The 25,300-nt window shown below is 40.1% G+C and overlaps 1 protein-coding gene across 1 annotated transcript in view; it reads right to left on the bottom strand.

Moving 5' to 3' along the window:
* LOC122815699 (vomeronasal type-2 receptor 1-like) overlaps positions 1–24,542 on the bottom strand; it is a 206,758-nt gene extending 182,216 nt beyond the window's left edge. Inside the window, exons 1-4 of the mRNA XM_044088421.1 lie at positions 24,514–24,542; positions 23,326–23,617; positions 14,574–15,056; positions 10,903–11,742 (exon numbers count right to left, since the gene is read on the bottom strand). Coding sequence (XP_043944356.1) covers positions 10,903–11,742; positions 14,574–15,056; positions 23,326–23,617; positions 24,514–24,542 — 1,644 coding nt within the window. The remainder of the gene's footprint in view (positions 1–10,902; positions 11,743–14,573; positions 15,057–23,325; positions 23,618–24,513) is intronic.
* Between the last annotated feature and the right edge of the window lie 758 nt (positions 24,543–25,300).

The following is a 25,300-nucleotide window of genomic DNA, read 5'->3' as shown; positions in this document are numbered from 1 at the left end:
TAACAGATGTTCTCACTGTCTCCTTTTTTTATTACAGATCAAGGATATAGGGTTTAAGCATAGAACAGTAGCATTATTTTAAACTTCTTGGCACTGACCTGTGGCTTGGTTCTGTAGGCAACTGATTGTTTTTGCTGTCACTGGCTGCTCGGCCTCATAGATTCATAGGTAAGTAGCTTATACTATAGGCCCTAAGGCCTATACAAGCCTAGCCAAATGAGTTTCCTGGCTTTCGCAACCTAAGAAAATTATTTTCCAGTGCCCCTGTCGAGCAGAGCCACAGCAGTGATTCCTGGGGTGAATTTCCTATTACCCATCCAGTTGTCAAGATTTCTCTTAAAGAGGGCTAATGAGGAGCTTTGCTTGATATGAATGGGCAGCCTATTCCAGAGCAGGGGAAGTCTCTGGGACAGGAATCTATCCCTCCAGCATGTTCTGTTTATTGTGGTGACAAGGTTTAGGTCCCTGGAGCGTGTGGCTCAGAGAGATTGGGATTTCTTTATGTGTAGCATGTCCATCAGGTTTGGGTTAGACCTGGCTTTGTATGTTAGGCAGAGGTCGCCTCGGAGTAGGCGAGAGGTTTTTGAGATTGTCAGCATATGGCATCTATTTGAGGCTGGTAATCCTCTTAGTGCGGTATTTCTGTGGACTTTCCAGCTGGTAAAGATGTCTTGCAAGGTACATGCCAAATGGGGTGTTGTACTCTATGAAGGGTCTAATAAGGGATGAGTAAAAAGGAATGATGACCTCTCTTTTTCTAGAGAACCCCTTTGTGATGAGGTACGCCACATAGAAGGATTGCCTGACTACTGTGGTGATGTGATTATCAAAGGAGAGACTAGTATCCACCAGTGTTCCAAGGTCTCTTATCACACTTTTGGTGGTAGTTCATGGGAATGGTATTTTTCCCAAAGGGGATAAAATACACTTCTTCGCATTGAGCTTTAGGCCATGACTTTGACACCAAGTATCAGTCTCAGTGATGCCTCTTTGTAGAATGCTCACATCTTTAGGTGAATCGATTATGGCTCCTAGTTTGCAGTCGTCAGTGAATCTCATTAGCCAGAGACCAGCTGTATTAGTTTGGACTTCAGAGAAGTAGATATCGAACAGGAGAGGACCCAGGACTCAACCCTGTGGTACTCCGCTTGTTACTGGTCTGACTTTGAATTTGGAGTTGGATACTTTCACTGTGTGGGTTCTGTCAGTGAGCAGGTTGGCCACCTATCTTGCAACATAGGGATTTATATCTAGTCCAGTGGGTTTATCTATGATACCAGAGTGGGGAATGGTGTTGAAAGTCTTGGCGAGTTCAAGATAGCACTACCTTACCCTCGTCTACAGCTCTAGTGCCTGCTTCAAAGATGTCAGTCAGGTTTAGGAGGCATGATCTACCCTGTACAAACCCAAACTGAGTGGGGTCCAGAGTTTGGAGGTTACCTATGTCTTTGTTTATGAGATCTAGGATGATGCATTCCATGGCCTTGCAAACCAGGCTCATCAGGCTAATGGGGCAGTAGTTCCCGGGGTCTGTGGTGGCACCCCCTTTGTGAAGTGGGATAACTGTCACTGTGTGTCACTCCTTAGGCACAAAGCCTGAAGTGAGGCTATGGTTGAACATGGTACTTAGGTGGGGTGTCAGTTCTTTCTGTAGTTCATGCAGAACACAGCCTGGAATGTAGTCCAGTCCCATAGATGCTGTGTTCTTGGCTTTAGAGAGTACGGTCTTCACCTGTGCGGCCGTGATTTAATGGGCTTTGCAATCATCTGGTATGGGGATCGGCCCTTTGGGGGGTGGGGGGGTGAAGTTAGCACTGAACCTGTCTGCCAGAATGTTGACAATATCAGTTGGTTGGGTAAATGTAGTGCCATTGTACTGTAGTTCAGAGCAGATCTGAGTGTTGCCATTGAGATTCTTGATATAGCTGTAGAAGGCTTTGTGGTTGCCTTTAGAATCCAAGGCAATTTTATTTTCCTAACTAGCTTTGGAGGATTTTATGAGGGATCTCAGCTTCTTCCCGAGTATGACAAGGGAGTTCCTGCAGTCACGGGATTTTACTCTTTTCTGCAACAGTTTCTTCCTTCTATTCTAGAGCTTGTTTATGGCAGAAGACCACCAGATTGGCTTCCTTTTTCTGGAGACTAGCATCTTGGTTCTTTTGGGGATGGCACAGTCTATGCACTTATGTATGTGCTTATACAATGCATTTGTATATGATCCAGCAGTCGTGACACTATTTTCCATCTGTGTGGATATAAGGAAGCTTGCCACATCTGACTTAAGAAGCGTGAAGTTGGCTTTGGAGAAGTTTTTTATGGTGGTTTCTTTAATGGGGAGGGAGGGGGGGTCATGATATGGATGTCTAGGGTGATTAGCTTGTGGTCTGACCTGACTAGCAAGGAGGAGACCTCTGGGGTGAAGCATCTGTTACTCATATTGGTAATGACCAGGTCCTGGATGTTGCTATCTCTGGTAGGGGTATGAGCAAGCTGGTCCAGGGTGTTGGAACTGATGACTTCCAGACAACATTGGGCAAATGAGCTAGTGCATGAGTAGTTTTCCCAGTTGATGGATAGTTGAAATCTCCCAAAATTAGGGTATTGGGCTGTATCTTAATATTACCCAGTATATTAAGAAACAAGGAGTGGGTGTCCTGGGGCATGGTGGGGGATCTGTAACATGCTACAACCTGAATTGCAGTCTTGCTCAGTTTTAATTGTACTTGGATAATTCCGAAGGTATTATGTTGAGCAACTAGCCTGGAAGTGCGGATATGCTTAATGAATATGGACATGCCTCCTCCTTTAGTATTTTGGTCTGGGTTGGGTGGCCGATAGATGTGGTAAGAATTATAGCCTGGTAATGCAGGGATGCTCTCTGGAGCCTTAAACCAGGTCTCTGTCACTGCACAGATGTCGATGTCTATCTCTCTATTACTTCACCTCTGATTGGCTGAAGTTGTGTCTCTTCTCCAGTAATTGGCTGCTAGCTGTCTCCCTCCCCTCTTAGTACTTGAATGGAGGTTTTAAATTCCACCTACCTGAAAGGCGCCATTTTAAAATAGGGCTTTAGTTGCTTTGGCATCCCAAATTAGAATGCTTGCCAGGTAAGCAGTCTAAAGTGAAAATGTCTGCAATATTTCTTTAATCCTGATATACTGTAGAGCTCTCTATCCTGACTGGGACTAATACAAACAGGAAATGTATTTTCTATGGTAGCACCGCAGCTGTTAAGTATCTGAATAGTTTCCCAGTCACTAGCTGTATTGGAAACTGTACCTGGTACTGCAGCCAACTATCTTGATTCTCAGATAGTGAACCTCCTCCTTAATATATAATAAGTAATGTGCCATCTTGTAATAGAACTACAGACAGCTATGGTTAACATATTTTTGTAATGAACTGAAACCCTTTAGCTATTTATAAGCATATTACAGGGAATGTGGTTTCTTAAATATCATAGCTGTAGTTGTTAATTTTCATTTGGTTTCAAAGTGCACAAAGATCTTTACCTTGTGCCGAGTCTTGATGATAAACCTGAATTGTTTGCATGTTAGTCTGGTCTCAGTTGCGCAATACTGCTATTTTTCTCTGATAACCATTTGTTAATTTAAACTTTTGTGCTACTGTGAATGCTACACATATGTCTTTTACTTAACTTCTGCAGAATGAATGCTGTGAGTGTATGTTGCCTTATTCTCACTAGGTTACAAATGTGATTTGGTTTACTGGATGTTCCATGGTTATTTTTGGTGCAAAGCAAAAATACTGTTACTTGCAATATGTGGATCCTCTTCAGACTCCTACCTAACCCATTCTCCTAAACTGCATTCTCTCATTCTTTTCTTTTCAGTTTACCACTCCTCACAGTGTGAGTTTATCCTCCCATGAACCCATTGCTGGAACAATCTTGTCTTCTTCAAGTAACAGCAAAGTCTTCTTCTCACAAGTGCAGACAGTGTATGTCCTTTATAAACGATGATAGGTGTGCAAACTATTTGGCTACCACAGACTTAGTTCCCCATCCTTTCTTAAACAATTAACAGATGTTCTCCCTGTCTCTAGTTTTTATTACAAATCAAGGATACAGGGTTTAAGCATATGACAGTATCATTATTTTAAACTTCTCTACACTGACCTGAGGCCTGGTTCTGTAGGCAAGTGATTGCTTTTGCTGTTGTTGGCTGCTCAGCCTAGTGGTTCTACCCGCTCCATTCACCCTTGCTCTGCTCAGACTTACTTCGCTACCCTACCCTACCCCCATTTCCACCCACCCCTACTTCCCCTAGACTTATACACCATAGCCACTCCCATACCTAAATGTGAACAAATCAAATTCCTCTTACATAATCTTACCATTTAACCCCTCCCATTCCACCTTTATCTTCCATATGTCTCTACTCATCCTTTCCACCTTTTCAACTACCTAGCTACTCTCTCTTTAAAACTGTTCATCAACATTTCAAATTATCTATAACCAGTTCCCTTAAACAAACCTCCTAGCCCTTCTACCCACATTTTCATATAATATTCCTCATACCTTCCAGCTCTAATTGTATTTTATGTAAGACATCTCCTATACAACAAAACAATAAACTTGAAGCCATACACAATAACCTCAACTGTTATATCATAGTTACTTCCATCTTCCTCATCTACATCTCTACTCCATACAGTAGAGTGAATAAAATTGCTTAGCATACTGTCATAACCTTTAGATAATAGGTAAGCAAATTAGATATAAATACTATCTTTACAAACAGTACTTGATGGTACTGACATAGAGCTATTCTGGACAACAGTAAAGCACTACTGAAACAATTCTTATTTACTAATATAAATAGGTTAATGACTAATTCTAACAGTTAGCTAAAACAACCGATACACTACTACCTCTCCCCACAACCTCACAACCTAATAATAGACAGATGTTTAACCGTCATTATATTATCCCAAAACCTCACACCAATATCACATTAATAAGCTCCAGTTATACATTACTACACTAGCAATACGTGCATCAACCACACACATTATCTCATATCATATCAACCTAAATGAATCAACATCACATCACACCAACACTACCTCTTATTCTCAAAACACTGCCTTATTCAGTTTCCACATCTCCCCATCTTTCTTTTACATATCAACCTCTCACCACAGTCCCTTACTATCACTACACCCCACCACTCCCCTAAACTGTCCATAAAATATGATAGGTACATGGCAAAATGCATAAAAAACATAGATACTGTGTCTAAACTATCCCACAGTGGAGATATACATCCTAACCCTTGTCCACCAACTTCTAATATCAACACAGCTGCCCAAAACCACAAGCACTCTCATATCCTACTACAACTACTTAGGAAAGGTGCTGACTTGTTGTCACTAAACATAAATATAAGAAGCATTTAAAAGTAAAGTCATGATTTACATGCCAGTCTTTCACTGTATACACCAGATATTGTCCTACTAACTGAAACATGGCTAAAACCAAACATCACTAATAATGAAATCTTGGCACCAGGCTATAATATCCTACTCAATGACCAAAACAAAAGTCAGGGGGCATAACAATAGTACTTACAAATTAGTTTAATGCTGAAACTTTAGATCTACCCTCCCTCTTCCTTTGACAATGCTGAAATAATTCTTACTAGACTAATAATCAACCCCAAGAACCATTTTAACATGATCCAGTGCTACATCCCACCTGGTAACACTATACCCACTTTAGAGAACTTACTGTACTGGGCCTCCAAGGCACTCCCACAAGAAAATATCATTGAGGGAGACTTTAACATTGATTGGTTAACTTGTAACTCATGTAATCCTACTAATTACATCAACCTCCAAGGATTTACTCAAATCATCCAATCCCCGACAAGAACTGATAAATCAAACAAAAGACAGTCAATCCTCAACTGGATACTGATTAACTGACTTGCCCCCTGCAGCTTTTATCTTAATGATGCAATGTCAGTATTCTGCCCCTTCTGTCTCTACTGGGACTTCTTCAAAGTCTTTTTTAGCTCATTTGGCACCACTTGCTGGACTCTGACACAGCGGGCTGCTTTCACGTCTCAAATATTTGACCTTCCTGCTTTGCTATGCTTACAGAAGAAACACCCTTAGGAAAGAGGGGCCAGTTTATTTAGCTCTCTGTCCTAGGAGCCCTCATTGCTCCATGCAATGATCTCTTTCTCCCTTCTGCAGAAACATCAAAACAAACGTACTTACTCAGAGGTCTACTATTTTGGAAAACAGCAATTTCTTGCTCTCATGACTAGAAGCCCCCCCCCCATCAAATTATCTGCACATGCATTCCTTCTTACTGAGCTGCCACCTAAGAAGTCCCTGAAGGGATGCCATTAGTTGGGGATCCCACTACCTGAATACCTACTCCTTGCTCCCCTCAGTTCACTTCCCTTGTCCGAGAGTAATTCTGAAATGTGAAGTACAATATTTGAAATACTTTCAACTGAGTTTATAATCATATTTATAATTACGGTTTTGAATTGTATACAATTTTATTATCATTTGTTGGTTATTTTCCATTTTAGCTTCTTTTAGTAAAGCTTTATGCTTGCATCTTATTTGCTTTCATTGTTATAAGTTTAGGATGAGGCTTCTTAAATACATTTTCTTGACTGATTAATTAACTGCCAGATTAACTGAATGAACCCAAATATACTTGTATAGATATATAGAGTTCCTCCCTAACTTAATTCAAGTCTAACTTGGACAATTAGATGGGGAACAGGAAATTCATCCCTGGATTCACACCTGTGTCTCTAATGAACACAGGCAGCCTGTAAATAGTTTATCTCACATGCACCTGCTTGTAAATGTTTCACCTCCAAAGGACCTGCTTACACTTATCAAGGGTACCAGAACTTGTTAGAAATTTGTGATGCATGGCTAGACTTAAAAGTCCCTTGTGGTCATTAACCTGGTAAACACCTATGAACCTATATGCATCCTACTTAAATAGCTCTGTTGATAAGGTATTCCCCATCTGCACCAAATATAATGTAAAAATTACAAACAAACCCCTGTGGTGGAATACTCGTATAAGTAAAATACATAAGCAGGGGCCTGGGAAATGAACCATTTGCAAGTTACAACACTCTAGCCTCTTTCAACGTCAACTCTACAACTGTCAACTGGTCCTTTAGCTACCTTACTAATCGACAACAGGCAACTAAATGGGATAATAGAATCTCCACACTCCTCCCCGTCTCTGTTGCGGTTCCTCAGGGTTCAGTCCTTGACCCTATCCTTTTTATTATATTCACAAATAATTTGAACACTGCAACTAAATTTTTTTTTATTATTCAATATGCCGATGACACTACCCTTATTTGCTCTACTCCCACATGCCAAGAACTTCAGGATAAACTGCAACAATCATTTCTAGATATTGAAAATTACCTAAATGAATTTCACCTTATCCTAAACCCAAATAAAGCAAAGTTAATGATCTTCTCCAACAGGAAATCCAAAGCCGACCCACATCCTCTCTCAATCTAGTCCACTAATGACACTATAATAGAACCAGTTAACCAAACAAAAAAACTTGGTGTCACAATAGACAACAGCCTAACATTTGATAAACACATATCACTCGCAATTAAAAAAGTTGACATCAAACTTGGTGCACTATATTGGACCAAACCTTACCTGACTCAAAACACCAGACTAGCCACAGCTATATCCCACCTCCTATCTACTCTCTTCTACTTTTCACAATTTTCACTAACCTACATGTTTGATTTGCATCTACTTGATTCCTGCTATAATAAAATAGCAAAATTTGCTGCTATTATACCCAACAGGACCCATCACTGTCTTGATCTTCAAAGACTACACTGGCTTGAATTTACCAAAATATCACTCATTCAGCTCACCACTGCCCATTCTATTATCCACAAACCGGAAAACTGCCATGCACTGCCAACCTAGTGTAGCTAAATACCAACCGCAGGGCCCTCAGATCACCTGATAAACTTATACTCAAGGTAACAAAGTTCCATAAATACTTTGGTGACTCCCTCTTCTCCTATAAAGTAGCCAAACAGTGGAACCTAATACCCCAGAATATCCTAAAAAACACAGATAGTCATAGCTTCAAACAACTCCTACAGCAATACCTTACTCAGCAATGACTATGCTGTCCTAATACTCCTGGCAAGTTTCTCATGCCCTCAGTCAACTGTTTTTTTCTGCTATATTCTTCTTGTCTTACTTTTACTACATGAAAATACCACAGCGGTTTATTTTAGTTTATGTTATGTGCATAATTGAGTTCATATTACTGTCTGTATTAAGGCTTAGGAAATGTAATGTTTTCTGTTTTACATTTTCTTTTTGTAAATTGTGATTGTAGGCAACTGTTAAATGTTTTTGTGTATTCTTTGCAATCATTTTCATAATCTTCTTTGTACTATTATTATTTGAGCTTTTCTCCCTGGGTCTCTGCTGAAGATGGACTACTTTCCCAGCCAGACACTACCCGGCTAACAAATGTGAATAAATAAAATAAAAGTAAATAAAATGAGAAAGAAAATACCTGATGTTTATTATAGGTCCCATTCTACCTACCTTAAGAGCAAACTTAAGCAAGCTATTAAACAGCTTAAGGGACCCATTAGGAAGCTCATAGCTGAGTGTGAAGTGAGAAGTTAAAGTCACCCCTAAAACCAAAAATAACTAAAAATCTTGCTTTAACTATGTCAGGAAGTTAAGACCTAATACTCAGCAATGTTCGAGCTAGTCTATAATAATATTGCACAGTCTCACTAGGAAAAATAGTTGCTATATTAGTTGAAAAATTAAGTGCAAATTTTCCTCCACCTACAGTTACAGCTATTCCACCCATTTCACAGTCTCAGCCACCCCTTTAATTACTATGGAAGAAGTCCTGTCTGCCCTCTCAGAAGCTAAGAATACCTTCTCCATGGGCACAGATAACTTAGCAGGTTACTTAATTATCAGTGGAAAATATGACCTAGCCAAACCCTTTCTTAACCTCTTTAATTTAATTCAGTCCACTAGTTACACTCCTGAAGCCTGACAAAGGGCCACTGTAATACTATTACACAAAGGTGGACTAACTGTGTATCATATTAGCAGCAGACCTATACATTTCTTTAGCCACATATATGAAGCTGTGGAGCATCAGACCTCATTAATCTTGACATTTAAAATCTCTTAATCCTGGGCCCTTATTAATTTGGCATTGTGAAAGGAAGTTTTTGCCTCTTTATCTTCATTCATTTCTTTGAAAAAGTAACCAAAGTAGTGAATAGTAGTTATGTTGTACCTATAGGATATCTAGACATTGCCATGACCTTTGACACTATATGCTGGCATTATTGACAGTGTTGGAAATATAACTATAAATCCTTAAGTTGTGCAATGCATAGCTAATTAGTGGTCTAACAGAATCCATGTGGTTAGACTCACAGGTACTATTTCAATAAGTAAAAAAGTTACCAGTGATGTACTATAAGGCTCAGGGTTAGGATTCTCCTATTTGACATCTGTTTCTCTGACCTTGAAGCCAACATCCGTGGCCTACAGTTATTTAAGTTTGCAGATGACTGTAAATCTGTTGTCATTATTACACTTTGTACTGACTCACAATTGCTCCAACATAAGTTAGACCATTTTAAGAATTGGTATAAAAAATGGACAAAAGTTAAATGTGAAAAAAATTTAGCAGAGTTCACATAACATATAGGTGACACATTCCTCCAATCAGATACTGTTGAAAGGGATTTAGGTACCCTTGTTAATAATTCCTTATCATTTGACTATCATGTCTCCGCAGTAGTTTGGAAAGTCTTCTATCTGGCACAACTAATATCCAAAGGCATTTCCACAAGATCAACAAAGTCTTAATCCCCTCTTACTTGTATCTCATCAAACCCAATTTCGACTATAATGTACCTATGTTCATCTGTGTGAGGCAATGCTAAGTGCATTGCATCTTTCAAGAGCTATAAAACTCCTTGTAATCCTACACTTTCTTCTGCAACTAATATTAAACTGGTTGAGCTAAAGCTCTGTGTTCTACAAGAGTGGGTCGCTTCTATCATTCCTCACTGGTTATGTGTTCTCAAAAAGGACGTCATGATATTAGTATAATATTCCTTTTTGTCATACAGATTAATGTAATATAATTAGCCAATCAGGATAGATCTTATTTCAAATGATTGCATAAATATTCAGCTTTTTAATAAATATTCAGCTTGTTAGTCATTCATAATTAATAGTATGGACATACATTAAAAAATATATTAATTGTTTAGTGGGGAGGTAATTATTCCATCCTAAATATTTAGTACCTTGGGAGGTTACTGCTCAAAACAGTGACACTCACAATGTTGCAAAACACATGAAAAAACGTTATCTAAGGGGTCGAGTATACTGTACTCCCTAACCTGGAGGCAGTGCCCCAACACCCACAAATTATATGAATACCAACTCTGTAATCCCACAAACTTCGAAAAGAGGGAAAATGTAAGGAAACCACTGTTCTTTTCTGTGTACAACCGCCATTTTTACGGGTTGCTGGTGATCTTTTAGGGATGACTTTCTGACAATTTATCACCTAGCATGAGACAAACAGTAATTCAGGAGTGACACTTAAATGTCATTCACAAGAAGAAAGCTTTCCATAGCACCTAAAATACTCATGTACCAATAACCCACTGAAACAAAACAAGTGAATCTTGCACAAGTATTCTCATATTAACACCCACTTTGAATGAGTTATTTTGTTCTCATTTTATAAGAAAAAAGCCAGTATAATATCAAGAGCAAAGTTATAAAACCATGTGCTAACTACGACTATACGAAGAAGCATGGTTTAAAAAAAAATATTCATACTTGCTGTGGCTGGAAAGTGCTGATATCTTTGTGTGTCACATTAAAAAATGATCCTTCCTTGTACCTGTCTGCCAGCAAAGTTTGCAATGCATGTGCCACTGCATATACTGTGTTATACATATTGTATGGGAATCTGAAATCTGAAACTGGATATATACTTTGTTCCAGGGTCTGCAGTTTCTCTTGACCAGTGCAGTACCTAAGGTTATCAATAATTCCCAAGTTTATTGACTGAGCAGTTTTATTATCTGCCCACTTGCACTGAAATGCTGTTTCCCAGAATGCTGTCATGAATATGTCATTGGGAAATTTATCAGGATGAATTGTGTAAAGAAAGTCCTTAAAACCAGGAATGTTATTACTTACAGCTGCAAGTCCAACAGTGCCATGAAATGCTTTCCAAATGGTTTTAACTGTAAATGCTGCAGAAATTATCCCACTAGCACTTGCTATCCAGATCTTACCAGTAATGTGCTGTTGAGTAATTTCCTCCATCAGTGGAATTAGTTGTTCCTGGAAGGCATAAATCACTATTACTGTGGCAGAAGAGTCTTTTATTGTATGCACGAGTGATGTGATTTTAGATGTTGTTAACTGTAAGGGAAGAATTTCATAGAACGCGACACAGAATCCAGATTTTATTAATTCTTCTTTGAGTTGCTGACTTCCTTCTAATCCATAGTCATTTCCTGTAGCCAGAAGCCCCACCCACTCCCACTGGTAATGCATGACAAGTTGAGCCAGGCCCATGGGTTGTTGAGCAAGACTGGGAGCTGTCCTCACAAAAGAAGGGAACTGATGTTTGTCACTTAAGATAGAAATCCCTGATGCATGGCTAATCTGAAACAAAAAATGGGTTGTACTCTGAATGTTTGTTTCAATGTATTCTACAATAAATAGGGTAAATCTCAGTGACACAATATAACAGAATTTAATGACACTCATCACCTAAGAACCAGTCACAGTTTCGGTAAAAATGGATGTTCGTGAAGATGGAAACACTGCATTATGGACGAAAGTTAAACAGTATAGCATAAATAACTTTAGATATGAGTGTAAATTACTGCACAGTTTATGCTCTTTACAGAATGATTGTTTATTACTGACATTCAGCAATGAAACTCTCCCCATTTATGATATATCAGTGCATATACTAATGCATGTGTGATATCATGACAAAACCTCTGCTGTGCAGCTGGAATAATGTAACATCCTGAAGAATAAAGTAAACTTTCATTATCTGTCTGAGCAAGTCTGCAGATCTGCTTGCCAAGGTCAATATAATTTACTTCAAGAAAACAAAAAGGTACTGATTCTGTATTAGGTGCAATATGAAGAATGATAAAAGGGATTTTATTTTTTACTACTGTGAATGACAGCCACTGAACCCGGCCACTGGGGATGCACAAGCCAGTGCATTTCTTCGTGCCGGTCCCAAGCCTGGATAAATGGGGAGGGTTACATCAGGAAGGACATCCTGTGTAAAACCTCTGCCAAATAACATATGCGGACAACAACACAGATTTCCATACTGCATCGGTCGAGGCCTGGGTTAACAATGACCGTGACCAGTACTGTTAGCCAACAGGGTGCTGGCGGAAATTGGGCTACTGTTGGCCAAACGAGAAGAAGAGGGGGAAGGCATGCCCAAATGGAGAAAGAAAGGAGGAAGGTTAGGAGTGTAGTAGTGAGGGTAGGAACTTTGAATAGACCATTAGCTGAAGAGACATGTACAAAAGGTGGAGAAGTCTCAATCTACGTTAGCAACAATAGTAACTCTACATTGGTTAAACAGAACAAAACCCTGGAATTTATCCATGCACAAATCATCATTGACAAAGTCCCATACCATATCCTAGCTAGGTATAAGTCACCTTCTATGTTGCTAGCTCATACTTAGCTCTACTGGAAACACTCACCAGTAAACCAAATTGTTGTTTGTCCATCGTTATCGATGATAATCAAAGACATCACATCAAGAAGGTTGACTGAATACGGTGTGTCCGTCTGTGGCTGATCAATCCAATGCAGGCTTGGAAAGCTCTGCTGCACGTTGGACAGAAGTGGTCATTTGAGTTGGTTGGCAATGAGTTGGCTGTGGATTTACACAACTCAAGCTTCATCTATGCCTCTGTGGTCCAGCTCTGCTCGTAGGAGATAGCACATTTGCTGATGCAGTTTTGCCAGGCGGGGCGGTCTTGTGATAGGATTTCCCAGGAGTCTGGGTCAATGCCAAGGCTCTTCAGAGAGACTGTCAATGTATCCCTGAAGCACTTTTTCTGACCACCTTGGTTGTGTTTGCCTTCTGCAAGTTCACTATAAAACAGTCTCTTGGGGAGGTGTGTATCTGGCATACATACAAGGTGGCCTGCCCACCTGACTTGGGCTCTCCTCAGCAGAATGTAGATACTTGACAGTCCAGCTTGAGAGAAGACAGCTGTTTCTGGAAATTTGTCCTGCCAGGTAATTTTCAGCAGCCTTCTTAAGCAGTTCATATGGAAGTGATTCAGCTTTCTGGCATGATGCTCATACACAGTCCATGTCTCACAGGCATACAGTAATTTGGGCAGTATAACTGCCTTGTACACCTTCAGCTTTGTGGACAGTTTAATGCCTCTCCTCTCCCACACTGACTCCATCCAAATGCGGAGCTTGCCTTGGTCTACCTCATCATCAATGTTCACAAATCTGGAGAGTGTGTTGCCAAGGTATGTAAACTTGTCAACAGCCTTCAAGATCTCACCTTCAGTGGAGATAGTTGGTTCTGCATACGTCTTCTGTGGTGCAGGCTGATGCAAAACCGCAGTCTACTTGGTATTAATTGTGAAGCCAAAGTTTCTGCAGGCAGTGGAAAAGCAGTTCATACTCTGCTGCATCTGGGCCTCTGTGGCAACATTGAATGCACAGTCATCTGCAAACAAGAAATAGTGCAAAAATTCCTCTTCAACCTTCGTCTTGGCCTGTACCCTCCACAGACTGAACAGCCTACCATCAGTCCTGTATCTAATCTTGATGCTGGTTTCTTCATCATTGCAGAAGCCATCTGCCAGCATGGCCAAGAATATCATGCTGAACAGCATGGGTGCCGATACACAGCCTTGCTTAACTTTGTTGGTGACTGGGAAGGCATCAGGAGTCTCCATTGTCCAGTACTCGAGCAAGCATGCCATCATGGAACTGGCGCACCATACTGATAAATTTGCCTGGGCAGCCAGACTTCTCCATGATCCACCATAGCCCCTCACGACTAACGGTGTCAAAGGCTTTAATCAGGTCCACAAATGGTGTATAAAGGTCCCTGTTTTGTTCCTGGCACTTCTGCTGAATTTGATGTGCTTCAAATATCATGTCCAGTGTCCCTCGGCCTTCTCTAAAGCCACACTGACTCTCTGGCAGGTGTCCATCTTCCATGTGTTGAATGAGATGGCTGAGGAGGACTCTGGCAAGGATTTTGATATCAATGACCAGGAGAGAGATTCCTCTGTGGTTATCATAAGACTGCCTGTTTCCCTTTCTCTTATAGAGATGGACAATGGAAGCATCCGTTAGCTACTGAGGGATAATTTCCTGTTTTCACATGGTTTGGAACTGCTCGGTGAGCTTCTGTAACAAGACTGGTCCCCCTGTCATGTAGATGTCAGCAGGAATGGAGTCAGAGCCTGATGCTTTACTATTAGAGAGAAGCTTAATTGCTTCCTTAACCTCTGATTCCTTTGGCGGTTTTCCAGAGAGGTGTTAATGGCTACTTGCGGCATGAGGTCAATGACTAAAGTATTGATAGAGGAAGGCCAATTCAGGACATTGTTAAAGTATTCAGCCCATCTTTCCAGGATGGCTTTCTTGTCAGTAAGCAAGGTGGACCCATTGGCACTGAGCAGTGGTGATGTTTCAGAGGACTGTGGCCCATAGATGGTCTTCAGTGCATCATAGAAACACGTGGAGTTATTGCTATAAGCATACTTCTGGATCTCATCTGCCTTTCTGCTAAGCCAAGAGTCTTGCATCTCTCTGAGCTTTGCTTGCACCTTGCTTTTGATGGAGTTATAGGCTGCTTTCTTGAAGATGGATGTAGTGTCTTTCTGGAGGGATCTGAAGGCTTCACACTTCTTATCCTGCAGCTTCTGAATGTCTTCATCATTATCATCAAACCAGTCCTGGTGTTTGCATGTGTTCATGTCCAGATGAGCAAAGAGCAGTGTTTGTAGACAACATCCCTAAAGTTGTAGACCACATCCCTAAAGGCTGCCCAGTCCTCTTCTGCACTGTTGGTGCCAAAGCTGAGTTGGTCAAGCTTACTGTCGAGGTCCTCCCTGAGGTTCTGGTGCAGAGAATGCTGTTTTAACCTGCTGACATTCAGGCACCTATTGGTCTTTTTCCCCTGCAGGTGCCACCTAGGCTGAATGTGCATGTTGAGTTTTGAGAGGATGAGTCTGTGGTCTGTCCAGCAGTCTGTGCCACACATGGCCTTAGTCGCTCTAACATCCTGCCTGTCCCTTCTTCTTACTATAACATAATCAATGAGATGCCAGTGCTTGGTGCATGGATGCATCCAGGACATCTTGTTGCATTTGGGTAGGCAGAATACTGTGTTTGTGGTCAACAGGTCATGAGCTGTGCAGGTCTTCAGAAGGAGATGACCATTGATGTTATTTTGCTGACTCCATTCCTCCCAGTGACATCCTCCCATGTCTGGTTGTCTACACTAACTCTGGCATTGAAGTCACCTAAGATGATGAGCTTATCCATCTTAGGCCCAGATGCTATGAGGGACTCCAAGTCTTCATAAAACTTGTCTTAAATTTCCTCTGGATTTGTCATGGTGGGGGAATATACACTGATGAAGGTGGCATGGCACTTTCCTTTAAGGGGGAGCCACAGAGACACGAGTCAGTCATTGAATCCTTTAGGAAGGCTGGCTAATTTGCTAATCAGATTAGATCTGATGGTGAAACCCACTCCTGCTTCATGACATTCATCGCTGCTTCGGCCACTCCAAAAAAAAAAAGTATAACTGGATTTAAATTCTGTCAGCTGGCCTTCATCTGTAAACCTGGTCTCACTTTGGGCTGCTATTTGGATGTTGTGCCTGCCGAGTTCTCTTGCAACAAGTGCTGTCCATCTCTCAGGTCTGTCTGTTTTGGAGCTATCCATGAGTGTGCGCACATTCCATGTGCCAATGGTGAGCGAAGTCATCAATGTTTTTTTCTTTGTGATTCGATCGCATGGTTGGGATCCCCACCTGCTGCGGCAAGCAGGCCAGGGATAGGATGAAGCAGACTATGTTTAGGGCACCTTTTCTAACCCCTTCCTGAGACCATGGAGGTGAGCAAAGCAATCCTAAATAGGGCTGCTCAGACTCCCAAGGGGCTACTGAACTTCACTGCTGCTTCAGTCCAATAGAGAGCAACCCATTGCCCTGGGCCACCTGTGTGTGAGGTTGTGGCTACAGGTTCCATTGTATCTGCGGTTGCTGCTTCATCATTCATCCATCGCCACAGGACTTGGGGGAGTGATGTCTTGACTTGCTCGTGAATTGGATTATAATGAGAGAGAGTTGCGCAAATCATCAGTCTCACTCTCTCGTCCCAGCCTATCTTGATCCAGTGGCAGGACATAGTCGAGATGACTGGAGATGGGTCAGGATGCAGTGGATGGTCAACAGTGTCCTAATGTGTCTCACTGTGCCCTATTTGTGCTTCGCATCACTTTGCTGAGTCTGTTTTCTGCCCATTGAATCAGTCTGGTGATTTCCTCTGCACAGTCTGCTGGATCCAATCTTTGCATGCAAAGGTAGGCAAGCTCTGACTCACCAAGGGTTGCAAACCTGTCAGCTACCCTCACCTGGTTTAGCTGGCCAGTCGAAACCATTGCCTGGGTTGTGGCCGCTGATGCATGCAAACAGCTACGAGGAGCCACAGGTGAGAGCTGAGTGTCAGGTGAGGACCAATGTGGATGAACTACTCTGAAAAGCATGACATGTTCACCCATCAGAGGTACTACCTCTCCCTGGCACCCCATACACCCCAATCCAGTAAACCAAACACCCTATTCTTGGGAGACTTTAACTGTTCTACAGACTGGGAAACATACACTGCCTCATGTTGACAGACACAATGATTCCTGGATTTTTTTAACATAAATACTCTTGACCAGATAGTAAACAAGTAAACCAAATGTTCAGACATATCGGACCTGGTACTAACCAATATGGGAGAATGCTACCCCTCCCCCCAAGTGTCACATTCTCACTGGTGAGGCTGGACCACAAAGATATCTCCTTCAAAATAAAAATCAAGTCTGTCACTACAGTAAACCTTGTAACAGTTAGCTACTATTCCAAAGCAAAAAACATCCCATCAAGAAAAAGCTTGTCAAAACTCAATGCCCCATCCACCTCTGAGTTCATGGCAACCTATGTGGAATTGATCATTCAGACTCTGTACAACTATGTAAAAGAATGTATAGAGACTACTGTATCTACTAGAAGGAATCTCAAAACAAACTCTAAAATTAAATGCAATGGTGGAATCCTAACTTTAACAGGGTAAATAAATGGAAAAAGTCCTGGTTAAAATCAGAAAGAGCCACTCCCACAAAGATAGGAGCTTTCTAATTAAACTAAATAGGAATCTAAGGGGACTAACAAGTCCAGCAAGGACAATTACAAGGTCAAGATGCTCCCACAGGCTAAAGACAGCCACAAGGCCTTCTGCAGCTATGTCTGAAACCCCAAAGTCAACACACATCAGTGTGCCAAACTGGTAGTTAGTGGTGCCACCTAACTGAGCACAGCAACATAAGGAATTTGCTGGCTGTCAAATTAAGATGAAACTTCACCTGTCACTCCACCTTCTCTGTCCAAGAATATCTATTAGAATAAACCCCCCAACTATTAACAGGAAGCAGGTCCTAGCAGGCTTCTCTAAGGCCAAAAACACAGCCTCAGTGCGCCACAGCAAACAGTCTCAGTGTGCCACTACAATATCCTGGGATGCTTCCTGAATATCTTGAAACATGACCTATCAGAACCATGAGTCACTTTTCAGCTATAGCCACAAAATAGGCTTTTTACTATGAGAATGGAGGATGCAACTTTCATCCTACTTCACAAGGCTGGACCATCAACCAACATTAGTAACTGCAGGATTATTAGTCTGGCTAGTCTAATATGCAAAGCCATGGAATGAATTATCAGGGAAATGATCAATGACATATGCAACCTTCAGACATTGGCTCCAACCCAGTTTAGATATGTCAAGGGAAGGTCATGCTTACTAAACATGGTAGACTTTTTGAGGTCACCAAGAGAACAGATGAGGGAAAAATGGTGAATACCACTTATCTGTATGTGAATAAGGTGTCCAGTACAGTACACCATTCTGATATAGTTGACAAGCTTATCAGTCTTGGCATAAATCCTTGCATAACTTACTGGAGTGCCAGATGACTCATAGACAGGGAACAGGAAGTCAGGGCTGGTGATACCATCTTCACTAACAGACCAGTCACCAGTGGGGTACCTGATGGCTCTGTGCTGGAGCTCGTCCAAATGACATCTACTTCTCAGAGGTAAAGGTTAATATCAAGGGACTTTGGGTTGACCAGCTTCACAGATGACTACAAATTGGGAACAATCATAGATTCTCCATGACACAAACCTCTTAAAGAAGGGTTTAACACACACAAAAGACCAATGCCAAAGTCACAGACTGAAACCGAATGCCAAGAAATGCATCTTTTGGGAAAACTGCCACCCATGTTAATAACTCAAACGATGAGGCACTCTTAAGAGTTAACCCAGTAGTCAGGGATCTGGGAATGTGGATCCCTATCAGATTATCAAAGTTTCAAAACTTCAAAACTCATATGGCCGAGACCATATGATGAAAGTTTTGAAACAAACATTTTGAATGGAAATTATGGTACAGTGCAGATCTGAAGATGTACCCTTTTCCTAACTGTAGTGTGATCTTGCAGTTAGTACATTTAAATAGCAGGGAGTGTGAAGGTGCAGGAGGACTTGCCCCCTCAAGAACATTTAAAATAGAATTTTTTTATTTATTTATTTATTTATTTTTTTTAATGTTCAAAGTTCCGAAACTTTGATCATATGGTCTCAGTCATATGAATTTCTTACTTTCGGAACTTCAGTAACCTGACATAGATCCATGAACATACGTAGAAAGTAATCTGGCCTTTGACCAAAATGTGGCGAGGGTAGTAAGAATGACATTCTATGTCACCCAAGTTATAAGTAAGGGCATGGCATACAGGTCTCAGGAAGTCATTGTGCCACTTTATTCAGCCCTTATTAGTTGCATCATTGAATATAATACCCCCCTCTGCACGTACCTGACTAGACATATGCAATAGTTAGAAAGCACACAAAGGCTCCTTATCGGGAGAATTCAGGGTATAAATACATTGTTTTATATAAATTGCCTTAAAGCCCTATCTCTATACTCTGTCACCTACAGGTAACTGAGAGGCTATCTTTGCCTGGCATACAAGGCATTTTCAAATATAGCTCTGATGCACCATTTGTACATCTGCAAAACTAATTGCAACAGAACTACTAAATCTAAGGATTAAAATTTTGCTTGTCATATAAATAAGACATGTTGGAGAGACAGATATTAGTCTCAAAGGATTGTTGAATAGGCTCCCCATCCATGTGAAGCAGAGTCCATCCCAAACCCAATTTAAGGATAATGTTGCCCAATGGATAGGAAATCAGAAATTCATCCCAGGTCTGACCCCCTTGTATCTGATAGACTGAGGCAGATATTACTGCCCAAATTAACATGCACCCCACATTACTTCTAGAAACTTCCTAATTAACATACTCCTTCCTAATAAAGGCCTATGAGACATATGGAAACAATTGGGTTAGATTGCATGGCTAGGATTATAAAGGCCTTAGAGGTGATTAACTTGGTATATTCTGTGAACCTAGGAACCAGAATAAAGGATCTAAACCCACTTCAGCAAGTCAGCAAAACAAAGTAGACAGACCTATTTGTTAGTCAACATCTATCTCACCTCTGGAATAGACACCATCTATTGAAAAAGCAGTGTGATACACTATATTCCTTCAAACAGGACCTGTTTAATTGGAAGGGAATTCATACATTCACCTCAAGCATTACTGACCTAGTCCTCCTTGAGAGTCTGAGGTGGGAACTTACAAGGTCTAATCTTTGCAAAACTCAGTGACCTTGAACTTCCTATGATTCCTGTGATAGGAGAGAATAGACATATATGCATACACAAATGCAATCTCACGTGCACACATACACACACAAACATACACACATAAACTCATATGCACACACACACAAACACACACACACACATACACACACACACACACACACACACACACACACACACACACACACACACACACACACACACACACACACACCACCACCACAACCGCGGATTCGACATTTCCGGATTTACGGTTATGAAGTTTCGCTATTTCAGAAGTTCGGCTTTATAGTCTTGAAATACTGAAATTTGATATTTCAGTATTTCAAGATTATAAAGTGAATCCACCTCAACCCCCCCCACACACACACACACACACACACACACACACACAGCACGTACACACACATATACTCTGACACTCACACACATTCTTTCTCGATGTAAAACCATCCACAGCTGCATACACATGCTCGCACACACACACACACACACATGCACAAACACACACACACACACAGACACACACACACACACACACACACACACACACACACACACACACACACACACACACACACACACACACACACACACACACAATCTGTGTTTTAAAGTGCTTTTCAAGTGTCTAAAATATGCATATCTATATATAAAATGCCTTATATGGAAACAATGAGTTCCAGGTTCAACAGAGATAATATGAAAAGGCATGGCTTCTTCTATGGCTTTTTGGAAAGGGTTGGATTCTACACGTATTCTAGAAGTTGCTTCTTCGTCCTCTGTACATAAAGCACTATAAGTTGGATTCCTTCTTTGGGTCTAGATTATGCTTTGCTAGGACCATTTTGCATGGGATCTTGAACCCTTCTCTTTCCACCTCCCAAACATAGTTAGCTATGGTAATCTACCCAAACAGCTAAGGCTACTGCAGCAGTGATCAATGTGAAGAACATAGTACAGTTGGCAAAGTTGAACTTACCATAACAGCTGATTTTTTGAATGATCACTGCAACAGTAGCTACTCCCTCCCTCCATTACACTTATTTTTTGGTGTGCTTTTATGCCAGGATGAGAACATTTTTTTTTTTTTGTTATTCCTAGCCTCCTTTCAGGTCTGAGCCTCCCTCTGTCTGCTAGCAGGAAAGCTCTGAAGGGCTTCACACCCAAACTTGTCTTTTAGTCAGCTCAGCTCAATCTGCTTAACAGTTTGGGTGCATGGAACATGCCCTAAAGGTGGCTGTCTGTCATATCCATGACAGGATATAACCCATATAGATAAGAATACTGCAGCATTAACCAATATGAAGAAAGTTATCCATTCAGTCCAGTTTATAAAACTTGAGCAATATTACAATGACATAGCTAAATTCCCTACCAGTGTAAACAACAAACCCCAGCCATGCACCACCATAAAACTTCAACTGGCTTGAATTCCCAACACTACCTCAGATATTGGAAAGTCAAAATAGCATATAAAATCTTACTCATTCTAGACATCCCTTAAAATTATCTCTCTGTTATACTCCCACTAGATAACTTCAATCTTCTGATAAAGTCCTTATATCACTCCCAAACATATCTCCCATGGTGACTCCCTTTACTTTAGTTATATGCAAAAATCTGGACATTCCTACCCAGGTCATTAGAAAAGATCAGCAAATTCAAGGTGTTCGAGCTCTAACTAAAATCATATTTCACGAATTCCTGGCTCTGTCACTGATGGTACCTCTCTTCCCTTGCATAAATCTCTTGTATCTCTGACAGCCTCCACTCTAGATGAATTACCTTTTCCCTGTGTAGCCACATAGGATCTTACTTTTTACATATAACTACAATGCCATTAATTAACCACCTCTGAGCTCTTCTACATTTTTACATCCCTTACTTAATCTCACTTAGCCTCCACTTAGGATGTGCTGGTTTCCAAAAAAGCCTTCCTTTCTAGAAGCTGATATGCACCCCTGCAATGTAAGACAGTCTACTGAGTATTTCCAGAATGCGAAATTTTCATCTGCAATTTGTATTTAGTTTATATCACATTACATGCTGGCATGTCACTTATAATAGCTACCATAATATTATTGACTGTTATGTAATGTTTTATTGTGTTGCATACACTATACATTCAACTATTATTGTCTGAACAAGCACCACACAATGTTTTATTATGTCTATGCATCTTGCATGCCTATGTGTTCAACTGTATACAATATATTTGTATCTTCTATGCATATTTCTTCAACTGCATACTGATTGCTACTTTTTGGGAGCTTTTCTCCCTGAGCCTCCACTAAAAAGGGTTTTCAACTCATTTGGACTTTCCATGTAAACAAATGCAAATAAATAAATAAATAAATAATACAAAAGAAACTGTGTTGTATCTCAGATGAGAGACTAGCCAGAAGCATTGTTCTCTGTGATTACATAAAAATCATGAAATGCCATATCAACCAGAAAGCCTAAGTGAACTCTATCAATAAAAGAATTAAATCATAATAAGGACAGCTTCAGTTAAGACACTTAACAAACACATGCTTTGTTTCAACTGACATTAACTTTTTAGGCCCTCTTTAATCTTCTCTGGTGTCCAGGAATATTATCAAATATAAACTAAATGAAATTGATCCAGAATTGCTAGATTTGTATTTTCACCCCTGCATGAGTTGTGACAATGTTCTTTTAATTTGATATAGATCATATTGGAGTTATACTGCGGGACTGCATCAGTATAATCTATACAGGTTCTACTGTACAAGTCCCTAAAAATTCAACCAAACTCCACTTATACCATCTTATGCTGCTAGTGCCTTGTGATAATATTTAAGCCATTTTTCTCTGAAACAGCTTTTTCTTTGTCTTATTTATTCCTCCAAATTTATTAAATTCTACAATTCTTTCAGCAAAGACTTTCCAGTACTAACTTTTAAGAGGAAAGTCAATATATCAATTCATAATTTCAGCTTTGCTGAAAATCATGATTAAAAATGAGAAATAAAAGATAAATCATAATACGAGTGCCTTATGTGCAATCAAAGAGCCCCTTGTTGTGCTTATATTATTTTCTGAACACAAAATATGCAACTCTTCAAGAAGAGATTGCATTCTGGAAAAAGGTTTTCTGTTGTAATAATAAAAATCATCAGTGTATTTTGCCAGACATTAATTCTAAAGGAAATATCATACAACTTTCTTAGAATATTTTGTTACCTGGGGAAATTTGTACAGACCCAGTATTCTGGCAACTGGAATTGACAGGGAAGACTCTCGAGGTCCGATAATAACAGCCAATGGTGGATATTTTTTACAGCAGTAATTTGGGATAAGAGTCTGATCACCAGTAAGAAGCTGTAACGTACCCTCAAGGGATACAAATTCGTTAAAACATGAATCATAGATCTCAAAGCCAAGGGTATAGTTTGGCAGTAAGTGCTGATCAGCATTGATTTTCTGAAGAGCAAACACCATACTGAACAGTTCCTGATATGCTAATATGTCAAACCTAAAAGTATTAAAGAAAGAAAGTGTTTACAGCACTAGGGAGAAGAATAAAGTACTTATGACAATGTACTTAAAAATCTTTGCTACATTAAAACCTTTCTAAATCCTTCCTTTGCTGCATGAGCCATACCAGTTGCATGCTGTCATAGAGGTACCTTCTTATTCTCACTATTGACTAGTTTACCTATAATTCACAAGCAGCAGGGATTGCCAGGCGTTCCCAGTGTAATGGCTCCTCATAAGTGGTCCAGCTCACACTGCTGTTATATTTATTATTAAGAGATTTTTTTTTGTCTGTTTCAGATGGTGATAGCTCATGTGGATGTAAAAGATCCCATGTCACCTACAGAAAGTGAAGTTCCCACATCCGCTGTCCAAAATATTCCCTAGTAGTACAATTACTATGAAGGTCTCCACTGAGAAGAAGCTACTAGCCTAGTGTGACTAACACACACACACACACACACACACACACACACACACACACACACACACATATATATATATATATATATATATATATATATATATATATATATATATATATATATATATATATATATATATATATATATATACATATACACACACACACACACACATAAACGGGACAACTTACCCTAAAATGACATTGCCAAGATGAGATCCCTGTAAACTTAGCATAGCAAATGATCATGTTGCCAAAACATTTCCCCCTGTAAGTATCCAGTTGACCAACATGTAACAAAAAATACACCGCACTGATGGTGACCACCCATGTAGGATGCCATACCCCCCACACCCCTCAGTGTGAAGAGCTGTGCCCTCCACACCCCCTAACTAAATATACCAACTTTTGTATCACAATACAGTAGAGAAAAGGGCAAATTTCCCCATGTTGGCCAACTGGATACTTACCATGGGAAAAGTTTTGGCAGAATGATCATTCGTTATACTAAGGTTTTGGAGATCTTGTCTCAGCAATGTCATCTTCGGACAAGTGGTATTTCATTCGTTTGATGTAGACCCATAGATATATATATATATATATATATATATATATATATATATATATATATATATATATATATTGGTACACTGTTTTTTGTCAAAAGTATGCCGACATTCCCATTGTTGATTTTATGGAGTCAACCTTTGGAACATTGATGTTCTGTTGTTTTTCATATATATATATATATATATATATATATATATATATATATATATATATATATAAAATCGATATTTCAGAAGATCGATCTTTTGAAATTGTAACAAAAATAAAAAAAAAACAGTTAAAGAAGACAGTAATGCAGAGGGGCAAGCCCCCTTGCACCCCCCACACCCACCTACTTAAATATACCAACTCCAAGATCACACTACACTGTCAATACAGAGCAGAATGGGAGATTTTCCTATTCCCTGCTGTAGCGCGATCTCGGAGTTGGTATATTTAAGAAGGGGGGGTGTGGGGGTTGCAGTCTCCCACACGGGGGTGCAGGGGGGCTTGCCCCCTGCATTACTGTCTTCTTTCACTGTTTTTTTTTTATTTTTGTTATAATTTCAAAAGATTGATCTTCTGAAATATCGATCATATGGTCTCGACCATATGGTGTTCGATATTTTAGCAGGTCGATCTTCTGAAGTATAACCATATAGATAGATATAGACATAGATATTGATATAGATATATAGATATATATGT

The sequence above is a fragment of the Protopterus annectens genome, chromosome 1.part1 (assembly GCF_019279795.1).
Source record: "Protopterus annectens isolate FY-2018-M chromosome 1.part1, PAN1.0, whole genome shotgun sequence".
In the NCBI taxonomy this organism is placed as follows: Eukaryota; Metazoa; Chordata; order Ceratodontiformes; family Protopteridae; genus Protopterus; species Protopterus annectens.
Note: the sequence above shows the minus strand (reverse complement) of the source record. Positions and strands in the feature narration are given on the sequence as shown.